Below are 23,775 nucleotides of genomic sequence, written 5' to 3' on the forward strand. Positions count from 1 at the left end.
ATATATATATATATATGTATGTATGTATATATATATATAGATATGTATATATGGATATAGAGATATAGATATATATATATGATAAATTAGTTACAAAAATAAGTGCACTATAAAGGAATATTTTCTTTATAAAAGCAAAACTATTAAGATAGAAGCTTTACCCGGTTAAGAGGGGCAATTAAATAAAATAATTTAAAAAGATGAGGAATAAAAGTTACATAGAATTTATTAAATCATCAGGTGAATGAGGACGAAAATGAGAGGAAAAGAAAATAACCTCTTTAAGCCACAGCATTTCGAAGATATATATGCATATGTGTGTGTGTGTGTGTGTGTGTGTGTGTGTGTGTGTGTGTGTGTGTGTAGAAAAACAATTTGTTTCTTGCGTTATTTTGATTGATCGAACTACTGATCTCATCGTGGATAATATTCTCACAACGTTTTAGCCGACGTTACCTCCTAATTTCTTGTCGAACTCTGGAATCTTTATGTCGGCCTCAGCGCACCTTGAGGAAGGTCGTGAGATACATCGGCCGAAACGTTGTGAGAATAAAATCCAAGATGAGAACAAATAGTCGCAATAATGCAACACACACACACATTATCACTTGAAAATATTAAAGTTAAATGAATTTTAATCCCATTCTCTTGACTTTTCACACAAGCCGCGTACATGTATAACATGCGTTTTGTTTTATTTATATTTTCAGCCGATTTACCAAGTGGTGTTCGAGTGGGGCAATGAAGGTTATGATGTCGACCAGGAACTGGCCACTGGATGCCGCACCCCGTTTGATCGAGAACAGTGCAATCACAACACTAACGTAAGTTAAATTTTAAAATTATTCATTTTAAACTAGCAGGGTAATCCGTTGTTACCCGGGTCGTAATTCATCCTTCAAAGGCTAAGCAAGTGCATTTTAATCACAGTTTCATGTTCGACACAAAAGCGAGATCAGATCAAAATGTTTTTATTGCTGCATTGCATCTTCGGCAATCGGACGATTCCATCTTTTATAAAATGGGTAGAAGGTGATAACCTAGGTACGAAAATGAAATAACTCTTGTTTATTATTATACAAACTAGCTTCATCCCGTGGTGTTTCAGGATACTTTTCATGTCTAACTGTATAATTAAAAAAATATATATATTTACAAAGGAATCACCACATATCAATGAAGGAGCCTGTTTTAGATGTATGTCTGTGCGAAAATATTTAACCGATAAAATCTTAAACTAAACTTTAAATCAACAGTAAATAGTTATCATACACGAAGGATGATTTATAACGAGTAAACACTTTATTTCAATGGATGAATAACGCGTACAGAAATATGTCGGCAAGATGAAATGCAAAATATTTATTTCAATTTGCTGACATATTTCTATTACTTTTGCGCATGCGTAAATTTATTCATAGCTTAATATAGTTTAATTTTCAATCTTTCTTATCTATCTGTCGATAGCTCAAACAGTAGGGAACAGGCTGGAGTGCTAAACGTTTTAGTTTCAATTCTAGCTGATGGTATCCGAGTCATTTCTTTTTAAATTTTGAAATCAGTACTACATATTAAGTACAATATAATATTCAATAAAGAATTGGCTTTGTAGTGATATGAAATCTGCATGAATTAAAATATTTTTATGCGTATTTTACGACCGGGCAAAGCCGGGCGCGCCTCCCCACCACTTGTCGTAAAAATAATCGCCAGATTAATATTCCTAAAATCAATAAAACGAATGTAACAGATCCTGCGTGTGGCAGCAGGACTCGGCGCCGGCTCACAAGTCTTAAGAGACTCGAGCTTGGCTTCAGAAGGAGTGCTACGAATTGTCCACTTCACACACTGCCCCCTTCCTCCTCCAACCTGAATCTTCTGGTCTACTTCGTTTGGTCATATGTTGAGAACATCACCAACATGACCTCCAAAATCACTAAGGTCAGCCTAATCGCAACTATCTGCAGAGTATACGCGGAGTTCCTGCTGGCGCTTATGGAAAAGGCATGCTCCCAGTTCCGGACCCATATCGAGGCGGTAATTAATAATGAAGGCGGCTACATTAAATGGATGCCAGCTCTACTACACAGTCAAGTTACCTGAATTGATTTTTTTTCAATAAAAGTTTTAAAATAAAGTTGTAATGTTGTTTTCTTTAGGGCGACAAATGTATCTTTCCACCCTGTATATATGACAAAATGACATAAATAATTATACATTTTTGTTTTATTTCCAGATTATGGTGAATGACATTGCCGACATTGGTTGCGCCGCCTTGGACTGTCAAGACGCAAAGCAGTTGACTTGCATTTACAAGTGATCACATAACAGAACATTACTTTCAAGACGCTTCTAATAACCTGTACTATTAATTATAACTAAACCATCGGCTTTACACCGAATGTTGTATAAAAAGAGAAAAGAAAAAAATTATAAAATAAAATAAAGAGCGGGAGGGAGTTCAATGCCAGGCACGGCGAGCTGTTCTAGTTAGTCTGCACACTCCCACCTCTAATTTTTTCACTCTGCTTACACAATATTACATCGCATTTTTTATGATAACAACGACAAAATAAAATTATTAATAAAGATAATAATAATGATAATAATTATATTGCTTTAATCTAATTGGACACATATATTATACATAAAAAGTTTTTTTTTTTAAGCCGTGATAAAAGAAAAGGCCCTTCTCTTTAAGCTTTTTAGGTTTTGTTTTTAATTCTTACGTCAATTTTTTGGTTGAATAATTTTTGTAATGAACGGATCCTCTAATACGCCTTATGAAATTGGATGTATATGGCACATACATAACTCACACACAGACATACATATGCACATATCTATCTATCTATCTATTTGTCTATCTATCTATATATATATATGTATATATATATATATATATATATATATATATATATATATATTAAAAAAGGTTCCAACTGAAATAAGATCTTGTATTAAGAAAACTGGTTTTAATTTTTTAAAATGACAGCCGTTTCTTAATCGCTATACAATCAAAATATTCAATTTTTTTGAATAATTTTTGTAATGAACCGATTCCCCTAATGCGCCTTATGAAATTGGATGTATATGTTACATACACACTCACACACAGACATATACGATCTTGTATTAAGCAAATTGGTTTTAATTTTTTAAAATGACAGCCGTTTCTTAATCGCTACACAATCAAAACATTAGTAATCACAAAACTTGATTCTGGAAATCTGATGATTCTTCAAAAATGTAGAAAATATTGAAATTCGTATTCTTTAATAAAGAATGTTGAATAAAGCCTCTTATATTTTTCATTCTTTTATTGTGTAGCGATGAAGAAATAGTTGTATTAAGAAAGTATAACCAAGTAGCACCACACAAGATTTTTTAATATTTTTACAACTTAGAATTACCTTAGAATTAAATGATTAAAACTTAGGATCGTCTAATATTAATTGTGCTTAAACACGTGAATATTTGCACACGCACACACACACACACACACACACACACACACACACACACACACACACACACACACACACACACACACACATATATATATATATATATATATATATAATTCAAGTATTCAACAATACAGTGATAAAGCGATTGATATTGCATGTTTCAGGTCATGTAATTCGACATGAAACCAATAAATACGAAATGTGCATGAATTAAAATATATTTTAGCGTATTTTATGATCGGGTAAGGCTATACTATCAGCTGGCTGTATACACCATGAATGATAAATGCCGCTCTAGTAATTCAACACTGTGTTTATTCCCCTTAACCTATTGATATAATAGGTCAAGTAAAAGTAAGAAGGGAGGTATGTTGCAATGCGTTCATTTTATTCCGGGTTGAACCAGATTTTGTGTATAATCCCTTTCAATGCTGTATTGAATTTTTGTAAAAGTAAAAAAAAAAAATATATTGACAACATCAGATCGCAAATTAATCATAACCCAACAAGTGACTCCAGAGAAACTAATTGACACGCTTGCTTCATACAATCATTATTTAAAGATACATTAGTCATAGTTGCGTGTGTGTGTTTTAATAAAATGTCTTATGAAAATTTACATAAATAACAAGTAATGGATAATAGTAAAAAAAAAAAAAAAATAAAATCACATCATTACTTTATGACAATTATACAGACACTTCGATTATGTCCAGGGACTATTATTTACTACATAGTAATTTTTTTTTACAAAAATGTTATTTCATAGCAGAAAAAAATATACGTCATCGAAATCTAAAAAAAAACGTCTACAGAAATATATTATAACAATATCAAATAATTTACTTTATTATTACTTCTACTCACTAAGAGTTTTCACACGGGCCATCATCAAAGATTTCTCTCTGCCAACAATCTGTGGTGTTTCATGGAGTCTAGGTAACAACAAGTCTCACCAGATTTCTTGTACTCTCTAGCTTCTTTGATAACCTTTGCAAATGAATATGTGTTATCGCAACAGCCGTTTACCATTGTGTTTCACCGGATATTAGGAAGCAATTATTATTATTATTATTATTATTATTATTATTATACTAAAAATAGTTTAATTGAAAATATACTGAGCTCTTTATAAACACAAATGTCTGCTGTCTGGATTTGGTTCAGTTTTGGAATTGATGTTTATATGAATGTTTAAGACAAATTGATTCTGAGGAGGCAAGCTCGTTTGTTCAGCATTTTAATCAAAAATATATGTCTATGTGCACACACACACACACACACACACACGCGCGCACACACACGCACACACACATATAAAAGGCAAAAGTCTATATTCTAAATTTAAAGATGTTGACCATCTTAGCATTTATTCCTTTAAATTCGTTTTACATCCACAATTGTTGACAGCACCTGTTTCGTAGCGCAAAATCATTCATTTAATTATTATGTCAGTCATTGAATTTATTTTGCCCTTAACTCATCAGAAGATAAATTAGTTATCGATTTGAAAAAATGTATATGGGCATGATTACAAAATCCGAAAATTGGAAGAGAAATTACATTTTTTTTTCTTTTATTATGTCATATGTTTCTTTTGTGCTACGAAACAGGTGCTGTCAAAAAGTATGCATGTCAAACATACTTAAAGAAATAAATTGTAAGATGGTCAACATCATAATATTTGGAATATAGACCTTTGTCATTTATTTGTTATATGCTCTGTATTTAAATTAAACATTAAATGTTGAAAGATTGATATGAATAACGGGTGAAATATAATTGAAAAAATATTTCCACACACACACACACACACACACACACACACACACACACACGCACACACATATATATATATATACAATTTAAATAGCATTTATCACCAGTTAGTAGAAAACGTATCAATGTGTTCGATCGAATTACTTATCGTCTCGCTAGGGATATACAGGTGTTGTCTATTTGGTCATTCTGGCTTTAGTGACGTGAATCTACCTAGGTCCTCTCCTAATTCAATGATAACCAGATAGACAAAACATGCGTATTTACAGCGAACAAGGTGATTTATATTATTTAAACAAACTATATGCCAATATAAATTATATATATGCATACATGCATATATATATATGTGTGTGTGTGTGTGTAGTAAGTTATAAAATATATATGGCGATTAAGCTACACTGAATATTCCGCGTTTCATCCACTCTGGGATTCTTCAGGCTTATGCGAGAATTTTGTGGTTGTCTTGCGTTTTTATATACGCACCTTTTATAATAACAATAGAAAATAAACAAATAAAATAAATAAATAAACAAACATGCCTATACATAAACTATTACGCGCACACACACACACTCACACACACACACACACACACACACACACATATATATATATATATATATATATATATATATATACTAACATAAAAAAAGCTTAACCTAGATTTAAAACAGGTCAAGATACTAGATATCTACGCTAAATAGCAAACACAAAGCAACGGGTCAACCGTGGGTCAAATGGGCCTTTGTCCTGTAAGTGCCTGCTCATTGACTGATTAGGAAGGGTGCAGTGGATACTAGAAAGCTGATTGGCTAACAAAAAACTAAATAGAAGGTTTGTATATAAAAACGCAAGACAACCACAAAATTCTTGCATAAGCCTGAAGAATCTTAGAGTGGATGAAACACGGAATATTCAGTGTAGCTTAATCGACATATATATTTTATAACATACTAACTAGCTCTACCTACGTATTGAGCACTGTTGAAGTAAATACTTAAAGTTTACGCATAAATTTATACTTTCGTATATTAATTTATGTGAGTAAATGAAGTATATATATATATATATATATATATATATTCTGGCTTGTTGATAAAATTTAGAATACTCTAGCTCACTTTGTATTTCACATTAAGTTAATTTATCTCATGCGAAAAAAAGCACAATCATATTTGGTAATCTTATACATAGGTTACATGTGTATGCGTACATACATACGTATATATGTGTATGTATAAATATGTGTTGCTGCGTATATATGTGGCTGTGTATACATAGTTTATATCAATGAATGAATATTGTCTAATCAGAACTTGTGATTGATTGTAGAAGCAATGCAATACTAAAAAGTAAGTACTTTAGATAATACTTTAAATGGTATATATATTAATATATACATATGTGTGTGTGTGTGCAAGTGTGATTTTATTGAGTATGTGTGTTCGTGTATTTATATTTTCTTAATTATGAATGTATATTCATTTACAAATATAAATAAATCCAATATTTTTAGCGTATATATATACGCATATATATACACCACACACACACACACACACACATACATACATACATATATATATATATACGTGTGTGTATGAATATGTCTGTGTGTGCAGATATGTATGTATATTTATTTCATATGAAACATTTACGTTTTTACATTTGTATACACAGCATATATATGTATATTAATATATATACGCATATATATACAATCATAGTAATTATTTACTATTATATGGTTATATACATCTAACATAAATATATATATATACATATCTGCATATATACGTATATATTAAATATATATTAACCACGCACGCATATATATATATATATATATATATATATATATATATATATATTGTGCATATAATACATTCTAAATGTTTTTGATTTATAGACACAGAGCAAAATGAAAAAAAAATAATATAAGAAAAAAAAAAAACATTTCTTCAAAAACAACATTTATTGACTTGACATATTTCGCCTTTCGACTGTTTCCCAGTTGTCAAATCGAACGTTTTGACCAATCAGTTGGATTTCACCACTCGGTTGAAATTGACAGCTTCTCAAAAACCGGGAAATTCTATTATCTAAATACACTTACAGCATTCTGTTTTTGCTTTTTTACCATATTGTCATTTTACACCGATCATGTGTACGCATGCATATATATATATATATATATATATATATATATATATATATATATATATATATATATATATATATATATATATATATATATATATACAAAATCATATATGTAGGTAATGCGTCAACTATTTTCTGAATACAATGCTCATTTCTATGAGCAGAGATTTCTAACATCCACACACACACACATACACACACACGCACACACACACACACACATATATATATATATATATATATATATATATATATTAATTTTCACCTGGCAACGCATCTACATTTGAAAAGACGTCCATAGAAATGTTCAAGAATATGAAATCCATGAATATATGCATATTAAAGCCCAATGTATGTTCTTGCTTAAAAAGAATCTAAGTGAACGTAGAGATACGCTTGCATTTTTATTTTTATGCATAGATGTGCATCCGTTTTATAGATAATTACTCCAACCATAACACTAACCCTAACTGTCTTCGAAAAGAGTCAAAAACAAAACTAGAAATCAGGCTGGTGCTAATCCCCAAAACCAGAAACATCCAAATTCCAGAAATCCCAAGAATAAAATCAAAGCAAATGCAAAAATATTTTTTTAAATAGTATTTAAAAATGAATTAGTTTTTAAATAATATTTATAACCTTTTCTTCTTTGAAAACAAAGTTGAAAAATATATTTTTAATTTAATTTAAAAATGAATTAGTTTTTAAATAATTTTTACAACTTTGTTTTCTTTGAAAACAAACGTTTCGCCCTCCCTTTAAATTTTATTTGCAAAACAAAAAAAAACTGAAAGAAAATGTTTGTTTTTTTTTTTCAAAAATTACGCGTCAGAACTGCCAATAATTGCACAATTTTTAAACCGTTTTCTTGTTTTATTTTGATGTATTATTCTTTGCTAAAAAGAATTTAATATACATTTTCTTCACATTTTTTTAATACATGTGACAATAAAAAGATAAAAAATATTTTGATTGGTGTTTTAGTACGGTATTCATATTGTTTTTTCTTCTGTTTGTTTTTGCGTAAAAATGGCTTTTCCTCTTAAGTTTTGGGAATGAAAACTTGCTTGAATTCTTCAGTTTTCGACTTGAATCTTATTTAAGACCTGAACACAATCATGGCTGACGGAACGGGGGCCTGCTACTTTTATGAATAAAACCAAGGATTTCATTTGAAATTCTGTGTACATTAGGAGTTCGGCAGAAAGATTTCTCAGTTAAATAAGATACAACTGAAGAAGGTCTCAGGTTACAACGACCAAAACGGTGTGAAAATAGATGGAAAGAATCGTGGTGGCTTCAATAAGTTTCCACACTTTTTTGTACAGGGATTAAAAATTGTTGTAGACTCTTGAAAATTCAGTATGTTATTGCTATATATCTTATCAGATGACGGGCCAATTTTTATAATTTCAGGTTGAAATGAACAAATATAGCAAGAACTGGAATACACCCTACTAAAGCTGGTAAATTTCAAAATGTAATCTAGGCATGAGGACACTTTGGAAGAACGATATGCAAGTAAATTCTGTTTTTGATTGGCATAAGAGATTCAAAGAAGGCAGGGATTCTGTGGGGGATGATGAGAAGTGTAAGATGAGTAAAGAAGTCAAAACAGTACAGTTGATTGGCCAAATAAAGAATTTCACGGATAAGAACTTTCGTGTGTCTATAGAGATAATAAGTCCAAAGTTTGATGTCAGTGTTGGAACTGTACACACAATTATTCGCAAGGAACTAAAGATGCGGAAGATTTGCATAAAGCTTGTCCCAAAAGTGCTACATCCTTGTCACAGACTATTTGACCAAGATGAGAATCTGGACAGTTCTTCACCCTCCCTGCTGTCCAGACATTGCTCCCTGTGACTTTGGTTATTCCCTAAGCTCAAGTAAAACCTTCGAGTCTTTCTTTATGAGACAACTGAGAAGCCACTTTCATTGCAGCAGCCTTGGCAATGACCTCAATGTATTTGGTACAGTTCATGTTACCTGTGAATGTTAGGCTGAGGAGCTTGACCCAAGTACTTTCCGGTAATGTCTCATTAGCAACAGCAATCAGTGTTTAAGAAGGTTTCTTGTAATTATAAACGAAAAAATACTTAGTCCTGGCAACATTGAATGTTACCATCCAAAAAGACTGACTGGTAAGCCATCAGGGATCTCATCAGAGATGCCCCACGGGGAAATATCTTTTCTCTTCCAGCTGAACAGTGCGGAAATGAGACCACTGAATGGTTAAAAACTGCAATTGAAGCACATGTTCCCACACGAAAATTCTATAGCAATCTCCACTCTCCCCAATGGTTTACTTCTACTTGTGCAGCTGCCATTGTTCAAAGGCAGCATGCATACCGCAGATTCAACCGACATAAATCCAGTTCAAACAGACAGAAGTATATAGAAGCCAGAAGTAATTGTAAGAGAGAAATAGCGACAGCTAAGACAGAATACACTGAAACGACCAGAAAACGCATCGAAGCACAGAAATTAGGAACTCGTGATTTTTGGAAAATCTACAACAGTGTAGTAAATAATGGGTAGTCAACAATTCTCCCACTATCAAACGATCACGAGGTTCTTTGCACGGCAACCGAGAAGGCTAACATGCTCGCCAGTCGGTTTGCCTCAAACTCCACATTGGACCCGGCACACCACTCCCTCCTTGACTTTCCTTTGCGGACAGACGCCACACTAGATGACTTGAAAATCACCCCTTCTTCTATCATTAAAAAAATTAGACACCGCAGAAGAATGTAGACCCGATCCCATCCGCGCTGTACTATTAAAAAAATGCTCCGCTGAGTTTGCTCCAGTTCTCTTCAAATTTTACAACAAATGTCTTAACGAACCTTGGTTTCCTGACTGCTGGAAAACCGCTTTTGTGGTACCAGTTTTCAAGAATTCTGGCGAAAGTACTGGCCAATTAAATTATCGCCTCATTAGCCTTTTCCCGCTTTTCGTCTAAACATTTGAGTCTTTAATTAATTAAGCTCTAGTCCATCACCTTACAGCAGCAAAACTCCTGACCGACAATCAATATGGATTTAGGCAAGCCCGTTCAACAGCAGATATCCTAACTGTAATTTCTGAACGTATATACCGTTCACTGGACAAAGCACGGGAGGGTAAAGCGGTAGCCCTTGATATCTCTAATCTTTTGACAGGGTATGGTACGATGGTCTTCTAAGTAAAATTGGATCATATGGTATCACTGGAAGAATACATAATGTAATTAAATCCTTCTTAAGTAAGAGAAAAATCCAAGTTGTCCTCGACGGTCGTACATCTAAGCAATATGATATAAACGCGGGAGTGCCTCAGGGGTCTATCTTCAGACCTTTATTATTCTTGATATTCATAAATGTCCTCCCTGATAAAATTGTTTCGGAGATGGGTATATTTGTTGATGACACCACTCTCTATAACAGGCACGAGGGAAAACAAATGAACACATATCTAAGGAAATGACAGAAACACTAGAGGATGACCTCCAATCTGTAGTGGAATGGGGACGAAAATGGATGGTCACATTTTATGCTGCCAAGACTAAGCTTGTTTCCTTCAATAATTAAAGAAACCTTCACTAGCACCAATAGCAATGGCCAAAAACACATTACCCGAAAGTATTTCCTTTAAACTCCTCGGCCTAACGTTTACAAGGAACATGTACTGGAATAGGTACATTGAGAGCATTGCCAAGGCTGCTGCGAAGAAGGTGAGCTCTCTTTACCGTGCTAGAACGCTACTTACGCCTGAAAGTATCCTGTACCTCTATAAGGCCACCATTCGCCCATGTATGGAGTACTGTTGTCACATTTGGGCTGGTGTATATACTGCTTGTCTCTCACTCCTGGACAAGGTTCAAAAGACAGTCGCCAACCTGATAGGTCCTGAACTGTCATCTAAGCTTTAGCCACTGTCCCATCGACGAAATGTTGCATCCCTCTGTCTGTTCTACCAATACTTTAATGGTGAATGCTCTGACGAACTACAAGCACTTGTACTCCCTCGACGTGAATACCCCCGACAAATCTGACAAGCAGCTAAATCCCACCCCTTCACAGTAGAGATCTCTAGGTGTAAGAAAGCCTTCTACTCCAATAGTTTCTTCTCCAGAACTGCTATACTTTGGAACTCCCTTCCGGGATTCTGCTTTCCCAACTGTACTGACATGCAGAAGTTCAAGTGTAATGTGAACAGACATCTTTCTACTCATCTCCCTTCATAGTACCCCTGCAACTTATGCCCCCGATAGTAGCCCCCTACTTCAAATTAGCACTGTGCTTTGTTTGGGGTGAAAATTGAATTTAAAAAAATTACAACCCCATTTCACTTCCTCTAAGGTTTTAGCTATTTCCTTAGTTATGTATCCTTTCGTTTTCCCATCGCGTCTGTTATAGAGCGTGGTTTCATCAACCCATCTCGGTGACTATTTTTTTCAGGAAGGTCATTTATATCATAATATTTGCATTCATATCATATTATTTTTACATATGACTATCAAGGACAGCCTGGATTTTTCTCTTATTTAAGAAGGATTGGATTATATTAAGTATTTGTCCAGTAATATCGTATGGTTTAATTTTCATTTTATCGTGCTAAGCCCTGTCAAAAGCCTTGGATATATTTAGGGCTACTGTTCTAGCATTATCTGTCTTGTCCAGTGTGTAGTATATATATTCATGGATTACAGTTAGGATATCTTCAATAAAATAGGCGTACCTTATTGCATACTGCTGGCCGAAAAGAAGTTTATTATCTATAAGCCATACTTAACAAAAAACTACATCCCCTTTTTAACCGGATCTTATTTAACACAAATATACTAACAGTATTTAATAACTAACAAAAAAACTATAAAATAAGAAAATTGAAATTAAAACTAAAAATAATTCGTCCCTAACCATCATGCACACACCTTTAACCAATTATATATATATATATATATATATATATATATATATATATATACACACACTAAACCTCAAAGGAAAAGAAAAAGAAAACGATAACAACAACAACAACCGCTCCTGATGATAATCAGACGCACCGATAGAAAGCGCTTGAGTAGAGTATGGCTGCACAACAAATTTTGAGCGTTATTTTATACAACATACCGATTGAAATAAAAAAGACCACTCGGCGAATCGAAAAGATCTCCAGAAAAATCGGAAACAGGAATCAGATGTGCTTGAATAATGACTTGCTGTCAATATATATATATATATATATATATATATATATATATATATATATATATATATATATATATGTATATATATATATATATATATATATATATATAGTTTTTCCCCGTGCATCCTCATACTTTCACTACACCGATGAAGACTGAAGGATCGGTCGAAAATTATGTACTTATGAAAAAAGTTTTTTAATTTTTTTTTCATAATATTATTATTTTGTATTCCTGCACGTCACCAATTAAAAACGAATAAAGAAAAGTTATAAGCTTTTATACTTTTCGCATTCTTTTTTATTCATATATATATATATATATATATATATATATATATATATATATATATATATATATACTCGTGTGATAGAACGTTTTTATATTAAATTCTACGCAAATATGCACAATGTAGAAACTTTGCATAAAAGAATCCAGTATAATAGTTAAATAGAACCAATTATCTAATAAGAAACCATAAAAAATGAACAAGTAATTAACGCTTTTCAAAATAATATGCAAATCAGTTTATATTTATGGAGTCGCTCGCATATCCATGACTGAGTATATTAAGAAGTACGTTTTAATAATATTTAAATAGAAAATGTAGACGTCAAATAATCAACGTCAGAGCGAGAAAAGAAACTCAACTTTATAGTTGCATATAGATAACATAAAGCACATTTGTCCGTTTGTATGTGCGTGTGTTTGTATGTCTGGCTAAAAGCGAGAAAACAAATAGCGAAAAAGTTTGTATTTTATTTTTTTTTAATTTAGAAAAATATATACATTCTCTGGATGTTAATGTTATCTTAGCCAGCTTTTAAATGAGTGTTGGATTTTCCATGTTATTATTGACTAATTTGGAAAGAAAATGTCGTTTAATTGTAGATTAATCTGTTATATAAATGAGGAATTGTCTGTATGTTCTGCTAGAAAGCATTGTGCTAGACTGAAGAGAAAGAGAAGATTGGGGATAGTTAGGTGTAAAACGGATGGGAGGAAGAGAAAAGATGGATAGTTTGTTTGTGTGTAAACAACTTGTCGATCGCCATGTGGTCATTTCAGGTCAGGCATTGTAATGTTGAACTTACAAACAAATGAAAGAAAAAATAAACAAAAATCCGGATCGGAATTTTTTTCTTTTTTAACAAAACGTTGTAGTTACAAAAAAAAAAAAAAAAAAAAAAAACAAGTGAAGCATACATGGTCCCCTGTGAATACACAATGAACGAGGCATAAAAAAATGACTAAGTTCAGCATTTGCCCCCGTCCATTTAGCCCCAAAAGTCCTCAGGCGACGTCAAATCCTGGTAAAAATGAACAAACGATGCAGTTTTACATATGTACATCTGAGTTCTGTACCACGCAAAAAAAAAAGAAATGACTGCGTCCATCATTTGCCTTCCTCCATTTAGCCTGAATTGTCCCCAAGGCCTTAACATATTTAAATTTGAGTTCAGCACCATGCAAAACTGCTAAATAGACATACACAGAAAATTTTGGACAAATATGGTAAAATAGTTCCCAAAATGGAGTGTTTTTATTAGCCCTAGAAGAGACCCTGAGGCACACCCAAGAGTTATCGAAAAGTATAGACTAAAAAAAATATATAGAAATCAATTAGTTACAACTTTTCTTAAAGGTTTATGAAAATCCAAGACATCAATTTTTTTAATAAGCACAAAAGTGTCAAATTTAGTTATTTTAACGCGAAAATACCCCCTAGGGGGGACAGCCAGAGTTTTCCCGGAAAGTCCGTTCTGTTTCTTTTTTACGCATATCATGTTTAATGTTTGTGCAAAATTTTTAAAAATTCCAAGGTGTAGTTATTGAGAAAAGTGCGGACAGACGAACAGTTTAGTGGGGGGGGGTGCCCTTTTCTCTTCTCTGCAACCTCTCTCCCACAGAAGAGACGCTGCGAGCCTATCTTTGTTTTATTGTTATTTACATGGCAAGTGCTCGTCTGAGCTCCAATCTCTGGTTCCCCTCGCCAATCTTTCACGATAAACACCCGTCTAGCTGAAACCACTGTCAATAATTTTCCCCACCATATATCTGTGCCTAAATCAAAACGTAGATTCCATGAACAAAGCTTCTTGCTTAGAACTGCACGCCTGTGGAACTCTCTACCGTTTGCCTGTTTTCCATCTGACTTCAACTTGGATGTCTTCAAGTCCAACATAAACAAATTCCTGATTAACCGCCCCCTTAAGTAATGACATTTTATCAAATCTCCAATCTTAACGAATACAACAACACGATCCCATTGATTACTGGACACGCAATAACCCTTATCCCCGAGTGGCTTCCGGGCCTTGATAAGTGGTGACCTTCATGCAAAAAAAAAAAAGATGATGATCAGACGTACGAACAAGGGTGAAGTTACAAGTCTATTATTTTTTTTGTCGGGGGACCAGAAAATAAAAAAATATCCGGGTCGGCATTTTTTCTTTTTTAACTAACGTTTTTATTACTGTTTGCCCTTCCGTCTCGACACCATTAAAAATGTTTCTCGCTGTCACATATTCATCTAGCCTGTCGTTTCTATTTCCCACGACCGCACGCCGACTACAGCCGGCGCATTCTCGTCCTTAATTTTACACCTTCACTTTTCTTCTCCCGGCTACGTGCTGCATTTTTCTTTTTCTTATTGCGTACACTTCCTAATTTGCATCTGCGTTTTTTCGGCTACTGCTGCTGCTAATCTCTTCACAATTCAACCATTCTTTTCTGTTGCTGTTGCTGCTGCTGCTGCTGATGATGATGATGATAATGATATTTTCTAACGCGATCATGTGCACTATGTTAAACAATTTTTGTGGAGATTTTGACGTATTAGTGTATGCATCAAGGTTGGGGGCTTTATATTTTGCTGAATAGTTTTATCAGAGAGACGGATAGAGAGAATTAGAGAGACAGACGTTTTGATAGAAATATGTTACACTTTTGCACAGAGCAACGCCGAGTAGTCCTGCTTGTATATTTTGAACCTAAGTAAACAATGCAGGTGGAATAAATAAAAATATCGACGTCCAACGTGTAACATGTATAAAAAAAACTATTTATTTACTTGCGTTTACAAGAGATTTGGAATATTCGCAATGATTAAAGTATTCGATGCATCAGATCTTGTAAATTAAGCATTAATCCATATTTTAATCACTTGAATATTAAGAAATAAAATATAATTTTTGCGTTTATTCAAATACATTTATTTTTATCATCACTTATCACTTCTTCTATATAAAATATATTTATTTTTATCATCACTTATCACTTCTTCTATATAAAAGGCATGCTGTGTGATTGCGTCTATGAGTTCGTTCCCTGTGGACTCTAAAGCTGCTTAGCCTTTTTTTTTTTTTTAAATTTCACACAGATTTATTTCATTGTCTGGGTGTGTTCTTAATAGGTTTTGTATAAAAAAATCACCGATAGTATCAAAAATCGATAATCAAAAACCCGATTAAATATAGAACAGACTGATTTTGATCAAAGTTAACATTCTTGTACAGGGTAACATCACAAATGCACTTGATAAGTTTTATCACCGCACAAGGAAAAGGGCTCGGCGTATAAAAGCAATAGGAATTTTTTCGATAAGACAGGAAGGCGTTCGAAATGAATGTTTCTGTTTGATGCACAACTGAACCATGATACTTGGTTTTTGAATTTTAATGTTTAATTCAACCTGTTATATAAAAATAATTTTGTAAAATCAACAGTAAGCTCACTACAGTGCAATGTAGACTTAAATGTATTGAGAACTTAGTTATTGCTGGGAAGTATGTGAAACTTCTTCCCTGCGCATCATGTTAGAGCAGACAATCAAATGATTTGATTGAAAAATCTGTAATTCCACCAATTCTGATGACAATTAGAAGTGTGGAACATTCTCCGGCAACGTCGGGTGTCCTTGCTAGTTAAGATTAAACCTCCTCTTCGTTCATAAATTAAATTTGCATTCTTTTCATCTATAACTATTAGCAATCATTAAGATTAAGCCTCCCTTTGTTTACTCATAAAATAAATTTGTATGGATGATTATTGGGTGAGCTAAACACATGTACGTTCATTTTTATCATAAATCTTACCTGGCGTCCGTGCCAAATGATGTTGAAATTTTTTACTGCGTAATATTTAGTCCCTTTATCAGATTGTTTTTACATCTCTGGTCTGAAAATAGGTAAATGTCAACCACGTTTGTTTTATTTTTTTTAAAGTTATGAATAAAAGAAAGACAAAATTCTTTGAGAAGGAACATTTGTTTTATTCAGTTAAATTAAAATTCAAAATGTGGGGAATATTTTGGAGGGTTTTGGTTTTTGGAAAATATTAAAAGGTGTTTAATTTTTCTTGGACATGTCTGGAAATAAGTTTCAAGGATTTCTAACGCGTAACGAGTTTGGGAATCTTTTAATCATTTACCTGAAAAGAAAGAAGAAAAATGTTGAGCCAAATCGAATAACAATATCGAAAATATTAAGACGTTTTCGTTAAACAAAGCAATCTTTTTATACGTACGCGTATGTTTATACGTATTTTTTAAGTCCTTATATACAAATCTACGAGTAAAATAACTAAGAGTACGAAAGATCTGCAACGATACATAGTCTCTCCTGATGACCTGACATTAACTGGAAGCTGAAATGAAATGCTTCACAAGTGAAAACAGCTGAATAACATGATTATATACTACAAGATAAGCTGTTTCTTTCAAAGCACAATATCTTTTTTGTCCGCTTGGTTCATGGCGAGTTTCTGCTATTGTTCCGGTAGCAAATTTCATTATACACGCATATTTTATCGTCTTTGTCCGACAGCACTCTTTTGCTGCGTTGTTTTTTCACTGTCGCATGATTCTTCGTCTAGTAGTCGATGCAGTTTATTTAGACAAATAAAACTTTTCATGTAGAAAGGACTATAGAAGGATTCACTAAGAGTTCCTAAGGTTATAATTTTGGAGAGAATTGACACATGAAAGAAAGACAAGAGTTCTTTTAATTGTTTAGTTCAATTCATTTAAGATAATGATGCGCGAATAATGAATTTAAGAGCAGTTATTTCACTCTTGGCGTTATTCAAATTTTTCTTTCTACATTGTCGACCAACTGTTTTACGCAATCTTCCATGGCACGGTCACGTTATTCGATGTCTCTTGTTCGGCTTCCATCGACAAACTAGGTTGAAATTCTCCTTTCTTTCCCAGATATTCTGTTGACATCATTTCCCCGAGTCATACCTCTATTTTGTCTACCCGGCCTGGCTTTGTATTTTAACCGTACACATTAGACACTTGACCCTAGGAATGATCCTGTTTTGGGTCATTTCGATCGTCACTCAGTCGACTGTCAAACTAGCTGACTCCCTCGCTATTAAAATAGGGTTCCTAATTGTAACAGCATTTATTTGTGAAAACAGACTTTTATGGTGTGTTGTGTTTTTTTTTTTAACTTATTGACCAAAAATAGGGTATATTGCAGCTCAGTCGAAAAGGGTTACTATTTGGGAACATGTCTACAGTGTGACGGAAGTTCAGAAGGGAGATGTCTGTTAGCGTCACATTTAAATTTCGACATGTTAGTACAGTCAGGGAAGCAGGAGACCGGGAAGGAACTCCAAAGTCTAGCAGATATTACAGTAGAAGGCTTTCCGGCATCTAGAAACCTCTACAATGAAGTAGAAATTTTAATTCGTAATTGAATTCTTCGTATCGCCCGCACTGAGGATTAAACTTTCAACCATCAGAAAAATTTCAATTAAAGATGAATCTACCCAGTAATGACATGGGTCATTGCGGACATTATGACTTAATATAAACAGGTCGTAAACATTTTTCCAGCGTTCATTTTTATTCCACACGTATTTTATTTTTCTACTGGTATTCGTTTTCTTTACTTCTCTAAACGTGTAACAGAGCGCGGACGCGTGTATGGCAGCAGCAGCTGTACGACAGCCAACGTATGAAAATAATCGAACAGTGTGCAAAGTGACGTCACAGCGAGGAAGAAGAAAATCAAACGATTATAAAAAAAAAAAACGTGGCCCGGGAAAGACATAAATCAATAGCGACAGGGAAAGACGTGTCCTAAATATGGCAGGACAAAGAGAGAATATCACGTGTTAGACACGAGAGAGTCTTGTTAAGCAAAAGACCTTTGAATAGGAGATTAGGGGTTATTCTGGAAGTACCTGTAAATAAATGCCAGTTTTTAAGTGAATAAAGTGAATCGAATTCTTTCCTTGTCTACATGCGATTGTCTGCATACAACGTGTGATTCTCTAGTGTTGATATGTAACAACTAGGTTACAGACGTCCAAGTTTAACAGTGCATTACTCGCGAATACCATCTAACCTACGCAAATAATAGAAGCACATGCGTGGTCTCGAATTATATAATTATAAGAAGCAGTGAGAAATTTTTACATTACGAGCTTAAAACCCATTTAAGAAATTAAAGTTGAGTTCTATTTAGAGTATTAAGAAAACGCGGTCAACGTTTGCGCAAACACATCATTCCGACTTCCGGTTACATATTCTGACTGTATATCCGATGAAATGTCATTCATATCTACTTTATTTACCCCCGTACATGTGTTAGTTGCTCGTTGTCTCGGGGAAAGACTCTAGCTTACGAAGCCAAAGGTGGCTTTCTGACTGGGTTCGAGTCTCCCTACTAGCATCAATTATCACTTCCAATAGTAATGATTACATAAGCATGAAACAATGGCAGAGTGGTCCTAGACGTTGTATCAAAGTTTACAGTTACTCAAAGGTGTTGAGTTCAATCCTGAACGAAGGCAGTGAAAAAGTAACATTCAGAACAGAGAATCAGCAACTATGTCTCAAAGCCTAGCTGGAGTCCGAACACGGTACCCCCGTAATAATGATAAATGGGTTGGGTTCGAGACTCCTAACAAACGGTTCCCCAGTTCGATACAAAACACCTGACGAAGGCCGGAGGGCAAAACGGCCGAAACGTTGTGACAGTAACAACCAAGATGAGGAAGTCAGTCCGACAATCTCAATCTATGAAACACTAGTGTCTGAAAGTATAAAAATTGTTAATATTTATTATTCTTAATATTTATATATACTAAAGGGAACTGTGGAAATTCTACAACGGCATCTTTCATGTGTAATATATTGCTGCTTGGTGTTCTGTGGAAGTTCAGCTTGAATGGAACCCCCGAGATATTATTGTAGCCCTATATATATTGTTGCAAAAGTATTTATCTAAGTAATCTGGTTAATGTCGTGTAAGAATATATATGGTTATTACGGTTTATCTCTAATGTCGTAATAGGAGTTTGTGACATATTTCCATTGTATGGACACCCGGTGCGAACGGAAACCCATGATATCATTATGCCATCTTTAAACAAAACAGATACTAACCTCGGATCCTAGACAGAAGATCAAACAGGTATATTTTTATTTCACGTACTGTCCAAAAGCGACATCATTTAATTTTTTTTTTTTTTTACATTGCGTCTTTGGTGATCGGGAAATCCTATTTATTAGAAAAGGAGGATAGAAGATAGCATACAACGAATATGAAATTAGCGTCTCTATATACTAATTTAACATTGTTCGTAGTATGTTATCACATTCTATCCTCCTTTTTAATAAATAGGATCTCCCGATCACTAATGGACAAATTTATAGTCTAAAAACCGTGACACGTACGGTAAAAACACTACTGTATAATATATATATATATATATATATATATATATATATATATATATATATATATATATATATATATATATACGAGCAAACAGCAATAAAACATGTTAAAAAACACTTTGAAAAAGAGTTAAAACCATATTTAATCTGAAAAGGAAACACTTGGTAAGTGGATAAGTGGATAGTCCTATTATATATATATATATATATATATATATATATATATATATATATATATATATATATATATATAGCAAAAATGGTAATTAGTAAAAATCTGAGGAAAGTCTCAATACTATTGCAGAGAAAAAATATATTTTTTACCATTTTATCTGCTTACACGTGTGACTAAGCAAATAAAACGGTAATATATATATATATATATATATATATATATATATATATATATACACACACTCGGCATGGCTCGTATGAAAATATATTACTAGTAGGAAGGTGTGGTGGTATTGAATTATCTTAGACGCTGCTATTTCAAATGCATGGCCGTTGGCCGCAATCAGTGAACTGTATCTCTTGTACCAAAAGGTCATAAATAACGTTTTGAATTTAATTTTGACGGTTTCAAGTCAATATAAATGATTGCACGCAAATATAATTACAGGTTTTAAAAAAATATTCTTTTTTTTTTTTTGTTAACCAAGTAAAATTCTATTAATTGATATTTAATTTCAATTTAAAAAATGAACCAAGTAAATTTTAATTTCAAAAGTTACTGTTAAGCTGCCAAAAGATTTAACGAATGGAAACGAATTCGATTCCTTTTTACTGTTGTCCATCTCTGAAAATAATGTCACGTGCACGCATTTGGGACCATATATAAAGGGAAACTCTGTCGGCTGTTGGACAATTAGATGCCTGTTTACATTACACTTGAACTTCTACCCGTCAGTGCGGTCAAGGAAGCAGGAAACCAGGAGAGAACAAGCTCTTAGAGTAGAAGGCTTCCCGTCATTGAAGGACGTCTACACTAAAGGGGCAGGATTTTGCTGTTTGTCGGGTTAGTCGGGGGTATTTTCGGTAAAGGATCACAAATGCTACCAGTTGGACAGAGTATATTCTATGAAAATAGTTGTCAAACAGGCACAACGATGCAACATTGCGGCGATGGGACTGGGGTTCGAATTTGGTTGATATTGCGGGACGTTTAGGGGACGTTTTGGGGAAATTAAAACACCTAATTATAAAAAAAAACGATAATAATTTGCTTTGAACAAAAGGGAGGATATATAAAATGAAGAGGGCAAATTTTATGTTAACGGTTTTTGCGGTTTAGGAATTTTTGATGGGAGATAAAATGTCTTTAAGGAAGATTAGAAAACATTTTTAGTTTATTATCAAGAAAATAAATGAGTTTTAAAAATGGGCAAAAACAATTGTATAAATTTAATAAATCAAAAAAGCACACCCTGTAACATCTATTTCGTTTTATTTCTACTAGCTTACCCGTATTCCGGCGTTGTCCCTGAATGTAGATCAACTCAAGAAATTATAGGCTTCAGCATTAAACTATTGAATCATTATGGTTGTCCAATGACAAAACAGACACAACGATTTCATATATTATTTTTTTATTTGAATCCTTTGGGATGAATAATTTGTGTATTTATTTATTTGCGAACTGTTATCCTCATCTTTATGTCATTGTTGTTGTTTCACTACGGTACAGACCCGACAAAAACTTGGATTTATGAGACCAAAAAATCTAACCTTGATCGTTTTTCGGGGCCCGTGGCGCAGTTGATAGAGATGTTAAATTTCTACGGTTCTAGGGTGAGCATTGTCTGAAAATGGAGGTTTCAATCCTACCCAAAGCAGGCCAGAGAATTAGTTGGCCAAAAACATGGGGAGACAACAACAACTATGGAAGGCAGTAATTACTGAGGTTACAGTTAAGAGACTCGGCATTCCTATCCCGTCGCGGTGAAAAATCACATGAAGAAGGTCGGGGGAATAGTTGGTCGAAACGTAGAGATATAACAATAACAACTATGAAGATGAAGGTAACAGTCCGCAAAAATAAATAAACTTCGATTTTTATATAACTTTTTTTTTATTTGTATACGAGCTAAAATCTCGAACTTATGAAGAAAGTCCAATAGCCAACTTGGACACAAATCCAGTATATGAACTAACGAAAGTAATTGGTATATTGAGAAACAAAATATCGTTTAAGTAGATTGCGAAAAATATTGGATTTACTAAGAAGAGAAAGGCTTAGCGTTACAAATAGTTTTTATCTGTTTCGAAAATCATTTACTAAATTCTGAGTATCTATTATTAGATATATAGAGAGAGTAAGAGAAAGATACCTTTGTTATTAAATTATTTTCGACCACGGTAACTTCTGGGGTAATTCCTGTAGTTCTTATAGTATCGTCCACGTCTGAATCCTCGTTTTCGTCCTCGATAAGACCTTTGTCTATAGGGGCTACCTCGTGAGACGATCTGTTGAACAACCTGGCGGTGACGTCTCGAGTTTCTTGCTAAAAGATATAAAACACGGACCAATTAATGAAAATTGAAAACATTTAACGCTAGCTGGCAACCTAGCGTTGCCCGGCTGTACACAAACGCGTAAACATGATATTTTAATTAATGCAAAATGTATCAATCCTATATTGAATATTATATATTACGAGGAATCATTTGCCCGGAGAACTAATTCGGATAAAAAAACGAAAAAAGAAATAGAAATAATATTCATAATGTAGTTCAGGAATTCCGTCTGTGTTTGTTTACACTATTACGTCAGCTGATATTTGGGCTTGACGATGAATGCCATGGAAAATTCACTTCTGATTAATGTTTAGTTTTAAAACATTCAAACGAAGAAATGATTTGCGATGATTTTAAATGGTACTTATGTTTTTTATCTTAAATTGAACTTATTAATAAGAAAAATTAAAATAAAAGGGTGAGGTACACCCAGGCTTGGACAGAGGATCATTTTATTTGTAGCCGAATGCTTTACCACTGTGGTATATTTCCAGATTATAATAAATCTGTTTGTTTAAGAAAAAATGGTTTGCTGAGAATTATTATCTCCCTTGGTCGGTGTAACATAAAATATTCCCCTGTAAAAACTATTCTTTTTATCTGTAAGAGAGAAAGATTATTTTTAAGATCAGATTGTTTCGATTTTCAATTCTTATCGGATGACTTTCTGTACAAAACATATCTAAGAACACTGCCAGATATAAATTAGCTTGGTGTGAAAATATCAAAAGATAGAATCAGCCGTTTCGGTACTTATGAGAAAGCAATCAACACCCCCCACACACACAAAGTGACCTTTATATAATAGTAGATAGATAGATAGATAGAAGATTAAAGTTGGCATTTCATCTTAAAATATCGCAAATAAAGTGCGAAGTATTTTTTAATTCGGTGTTCATTTATTTATTAACTAGCGGGGGTACTCGGCGTTTCCCGGTTGTTTGGAGGTGTGT

The 23,775-nt window shown here is 33.5% G+C and overlaps 2 protein-coding genes across 54 annotated transcripts in view; one reads left to right on the forward strand and one right to left on the reverse strand.

The window, feature by feature from the left end:
- Positions 1 to 2,612, forward strand: part of LOC145254557 (peptidase inhibitor 16-like) — a 398,175-nt gene extending 395,563 nt beyond the window's left edge. For 3 of the 4 annotated variants that reach the window (XM_080113089.1, XM_080113088.1, XM_080113087.1), the window contains 2 exons: positions 711 to 824; positions 2,237 to 2,612. In XM_080113089.1, the coding sequence (XP_079969215.1) occupies positions 711 to 824; positions 2,237 to 2,320 (198 nt within the window). In that variant the 3' untranslated portion in view covers positions 2,321 to 2,612. The remainder of the gene's footprint in view (positions 1 to 710; positions 825 to 2,236) is intronic. The other variant, XM_080113086.1, reaches the window with a different exon arrangement.
- Positions 2,613 to 16,861: 14,249 nt separating this feature from the next.
- The window catches only part of LOC145254558 (uncharacterized), a 170,533-nt gene continuing 163,619 nt past the window's right edge, over positions 16,862 to 23,775 (reverse strand). For all 50 annotated transcript variants that reach the window (XM_080113142.1, XM_080113141.1, XM_080113127.1 and 47 more), the window contains 2 exons: positions 22,636 to 22,809; positions 16,862 to 17,040 (listed from right to left, as the gene is read on the reverse strand). In XM_080113142.1, coding sequence (XP_079969268.1) covers positions 22,649 to 22,809 — 161 coding nt within the window. In that variant the 3' untranslated portion in view covers positions 16,862 to 17,040; positions 22,636 to 22,648. The remainder of the gene's footprint in view (positions 17,041 to 22,635; positions 22,810 to 23,775) is intronic.

This window comes from Euprymna scolopes, chromosome 30 (genome assembly GCF_053919585.1).
Source record: "Euprymna scolopes isolate OS-2025 chromosome 30, ASM5391958v1, whole genome shotgun sequence".
Taxonomy (NCBI): Eukaryota; Metazoa; Mollusca; class Cephalopoda; order Sepiida; family Sepiolidae; genus Euprymna; species Euprymna scolopes.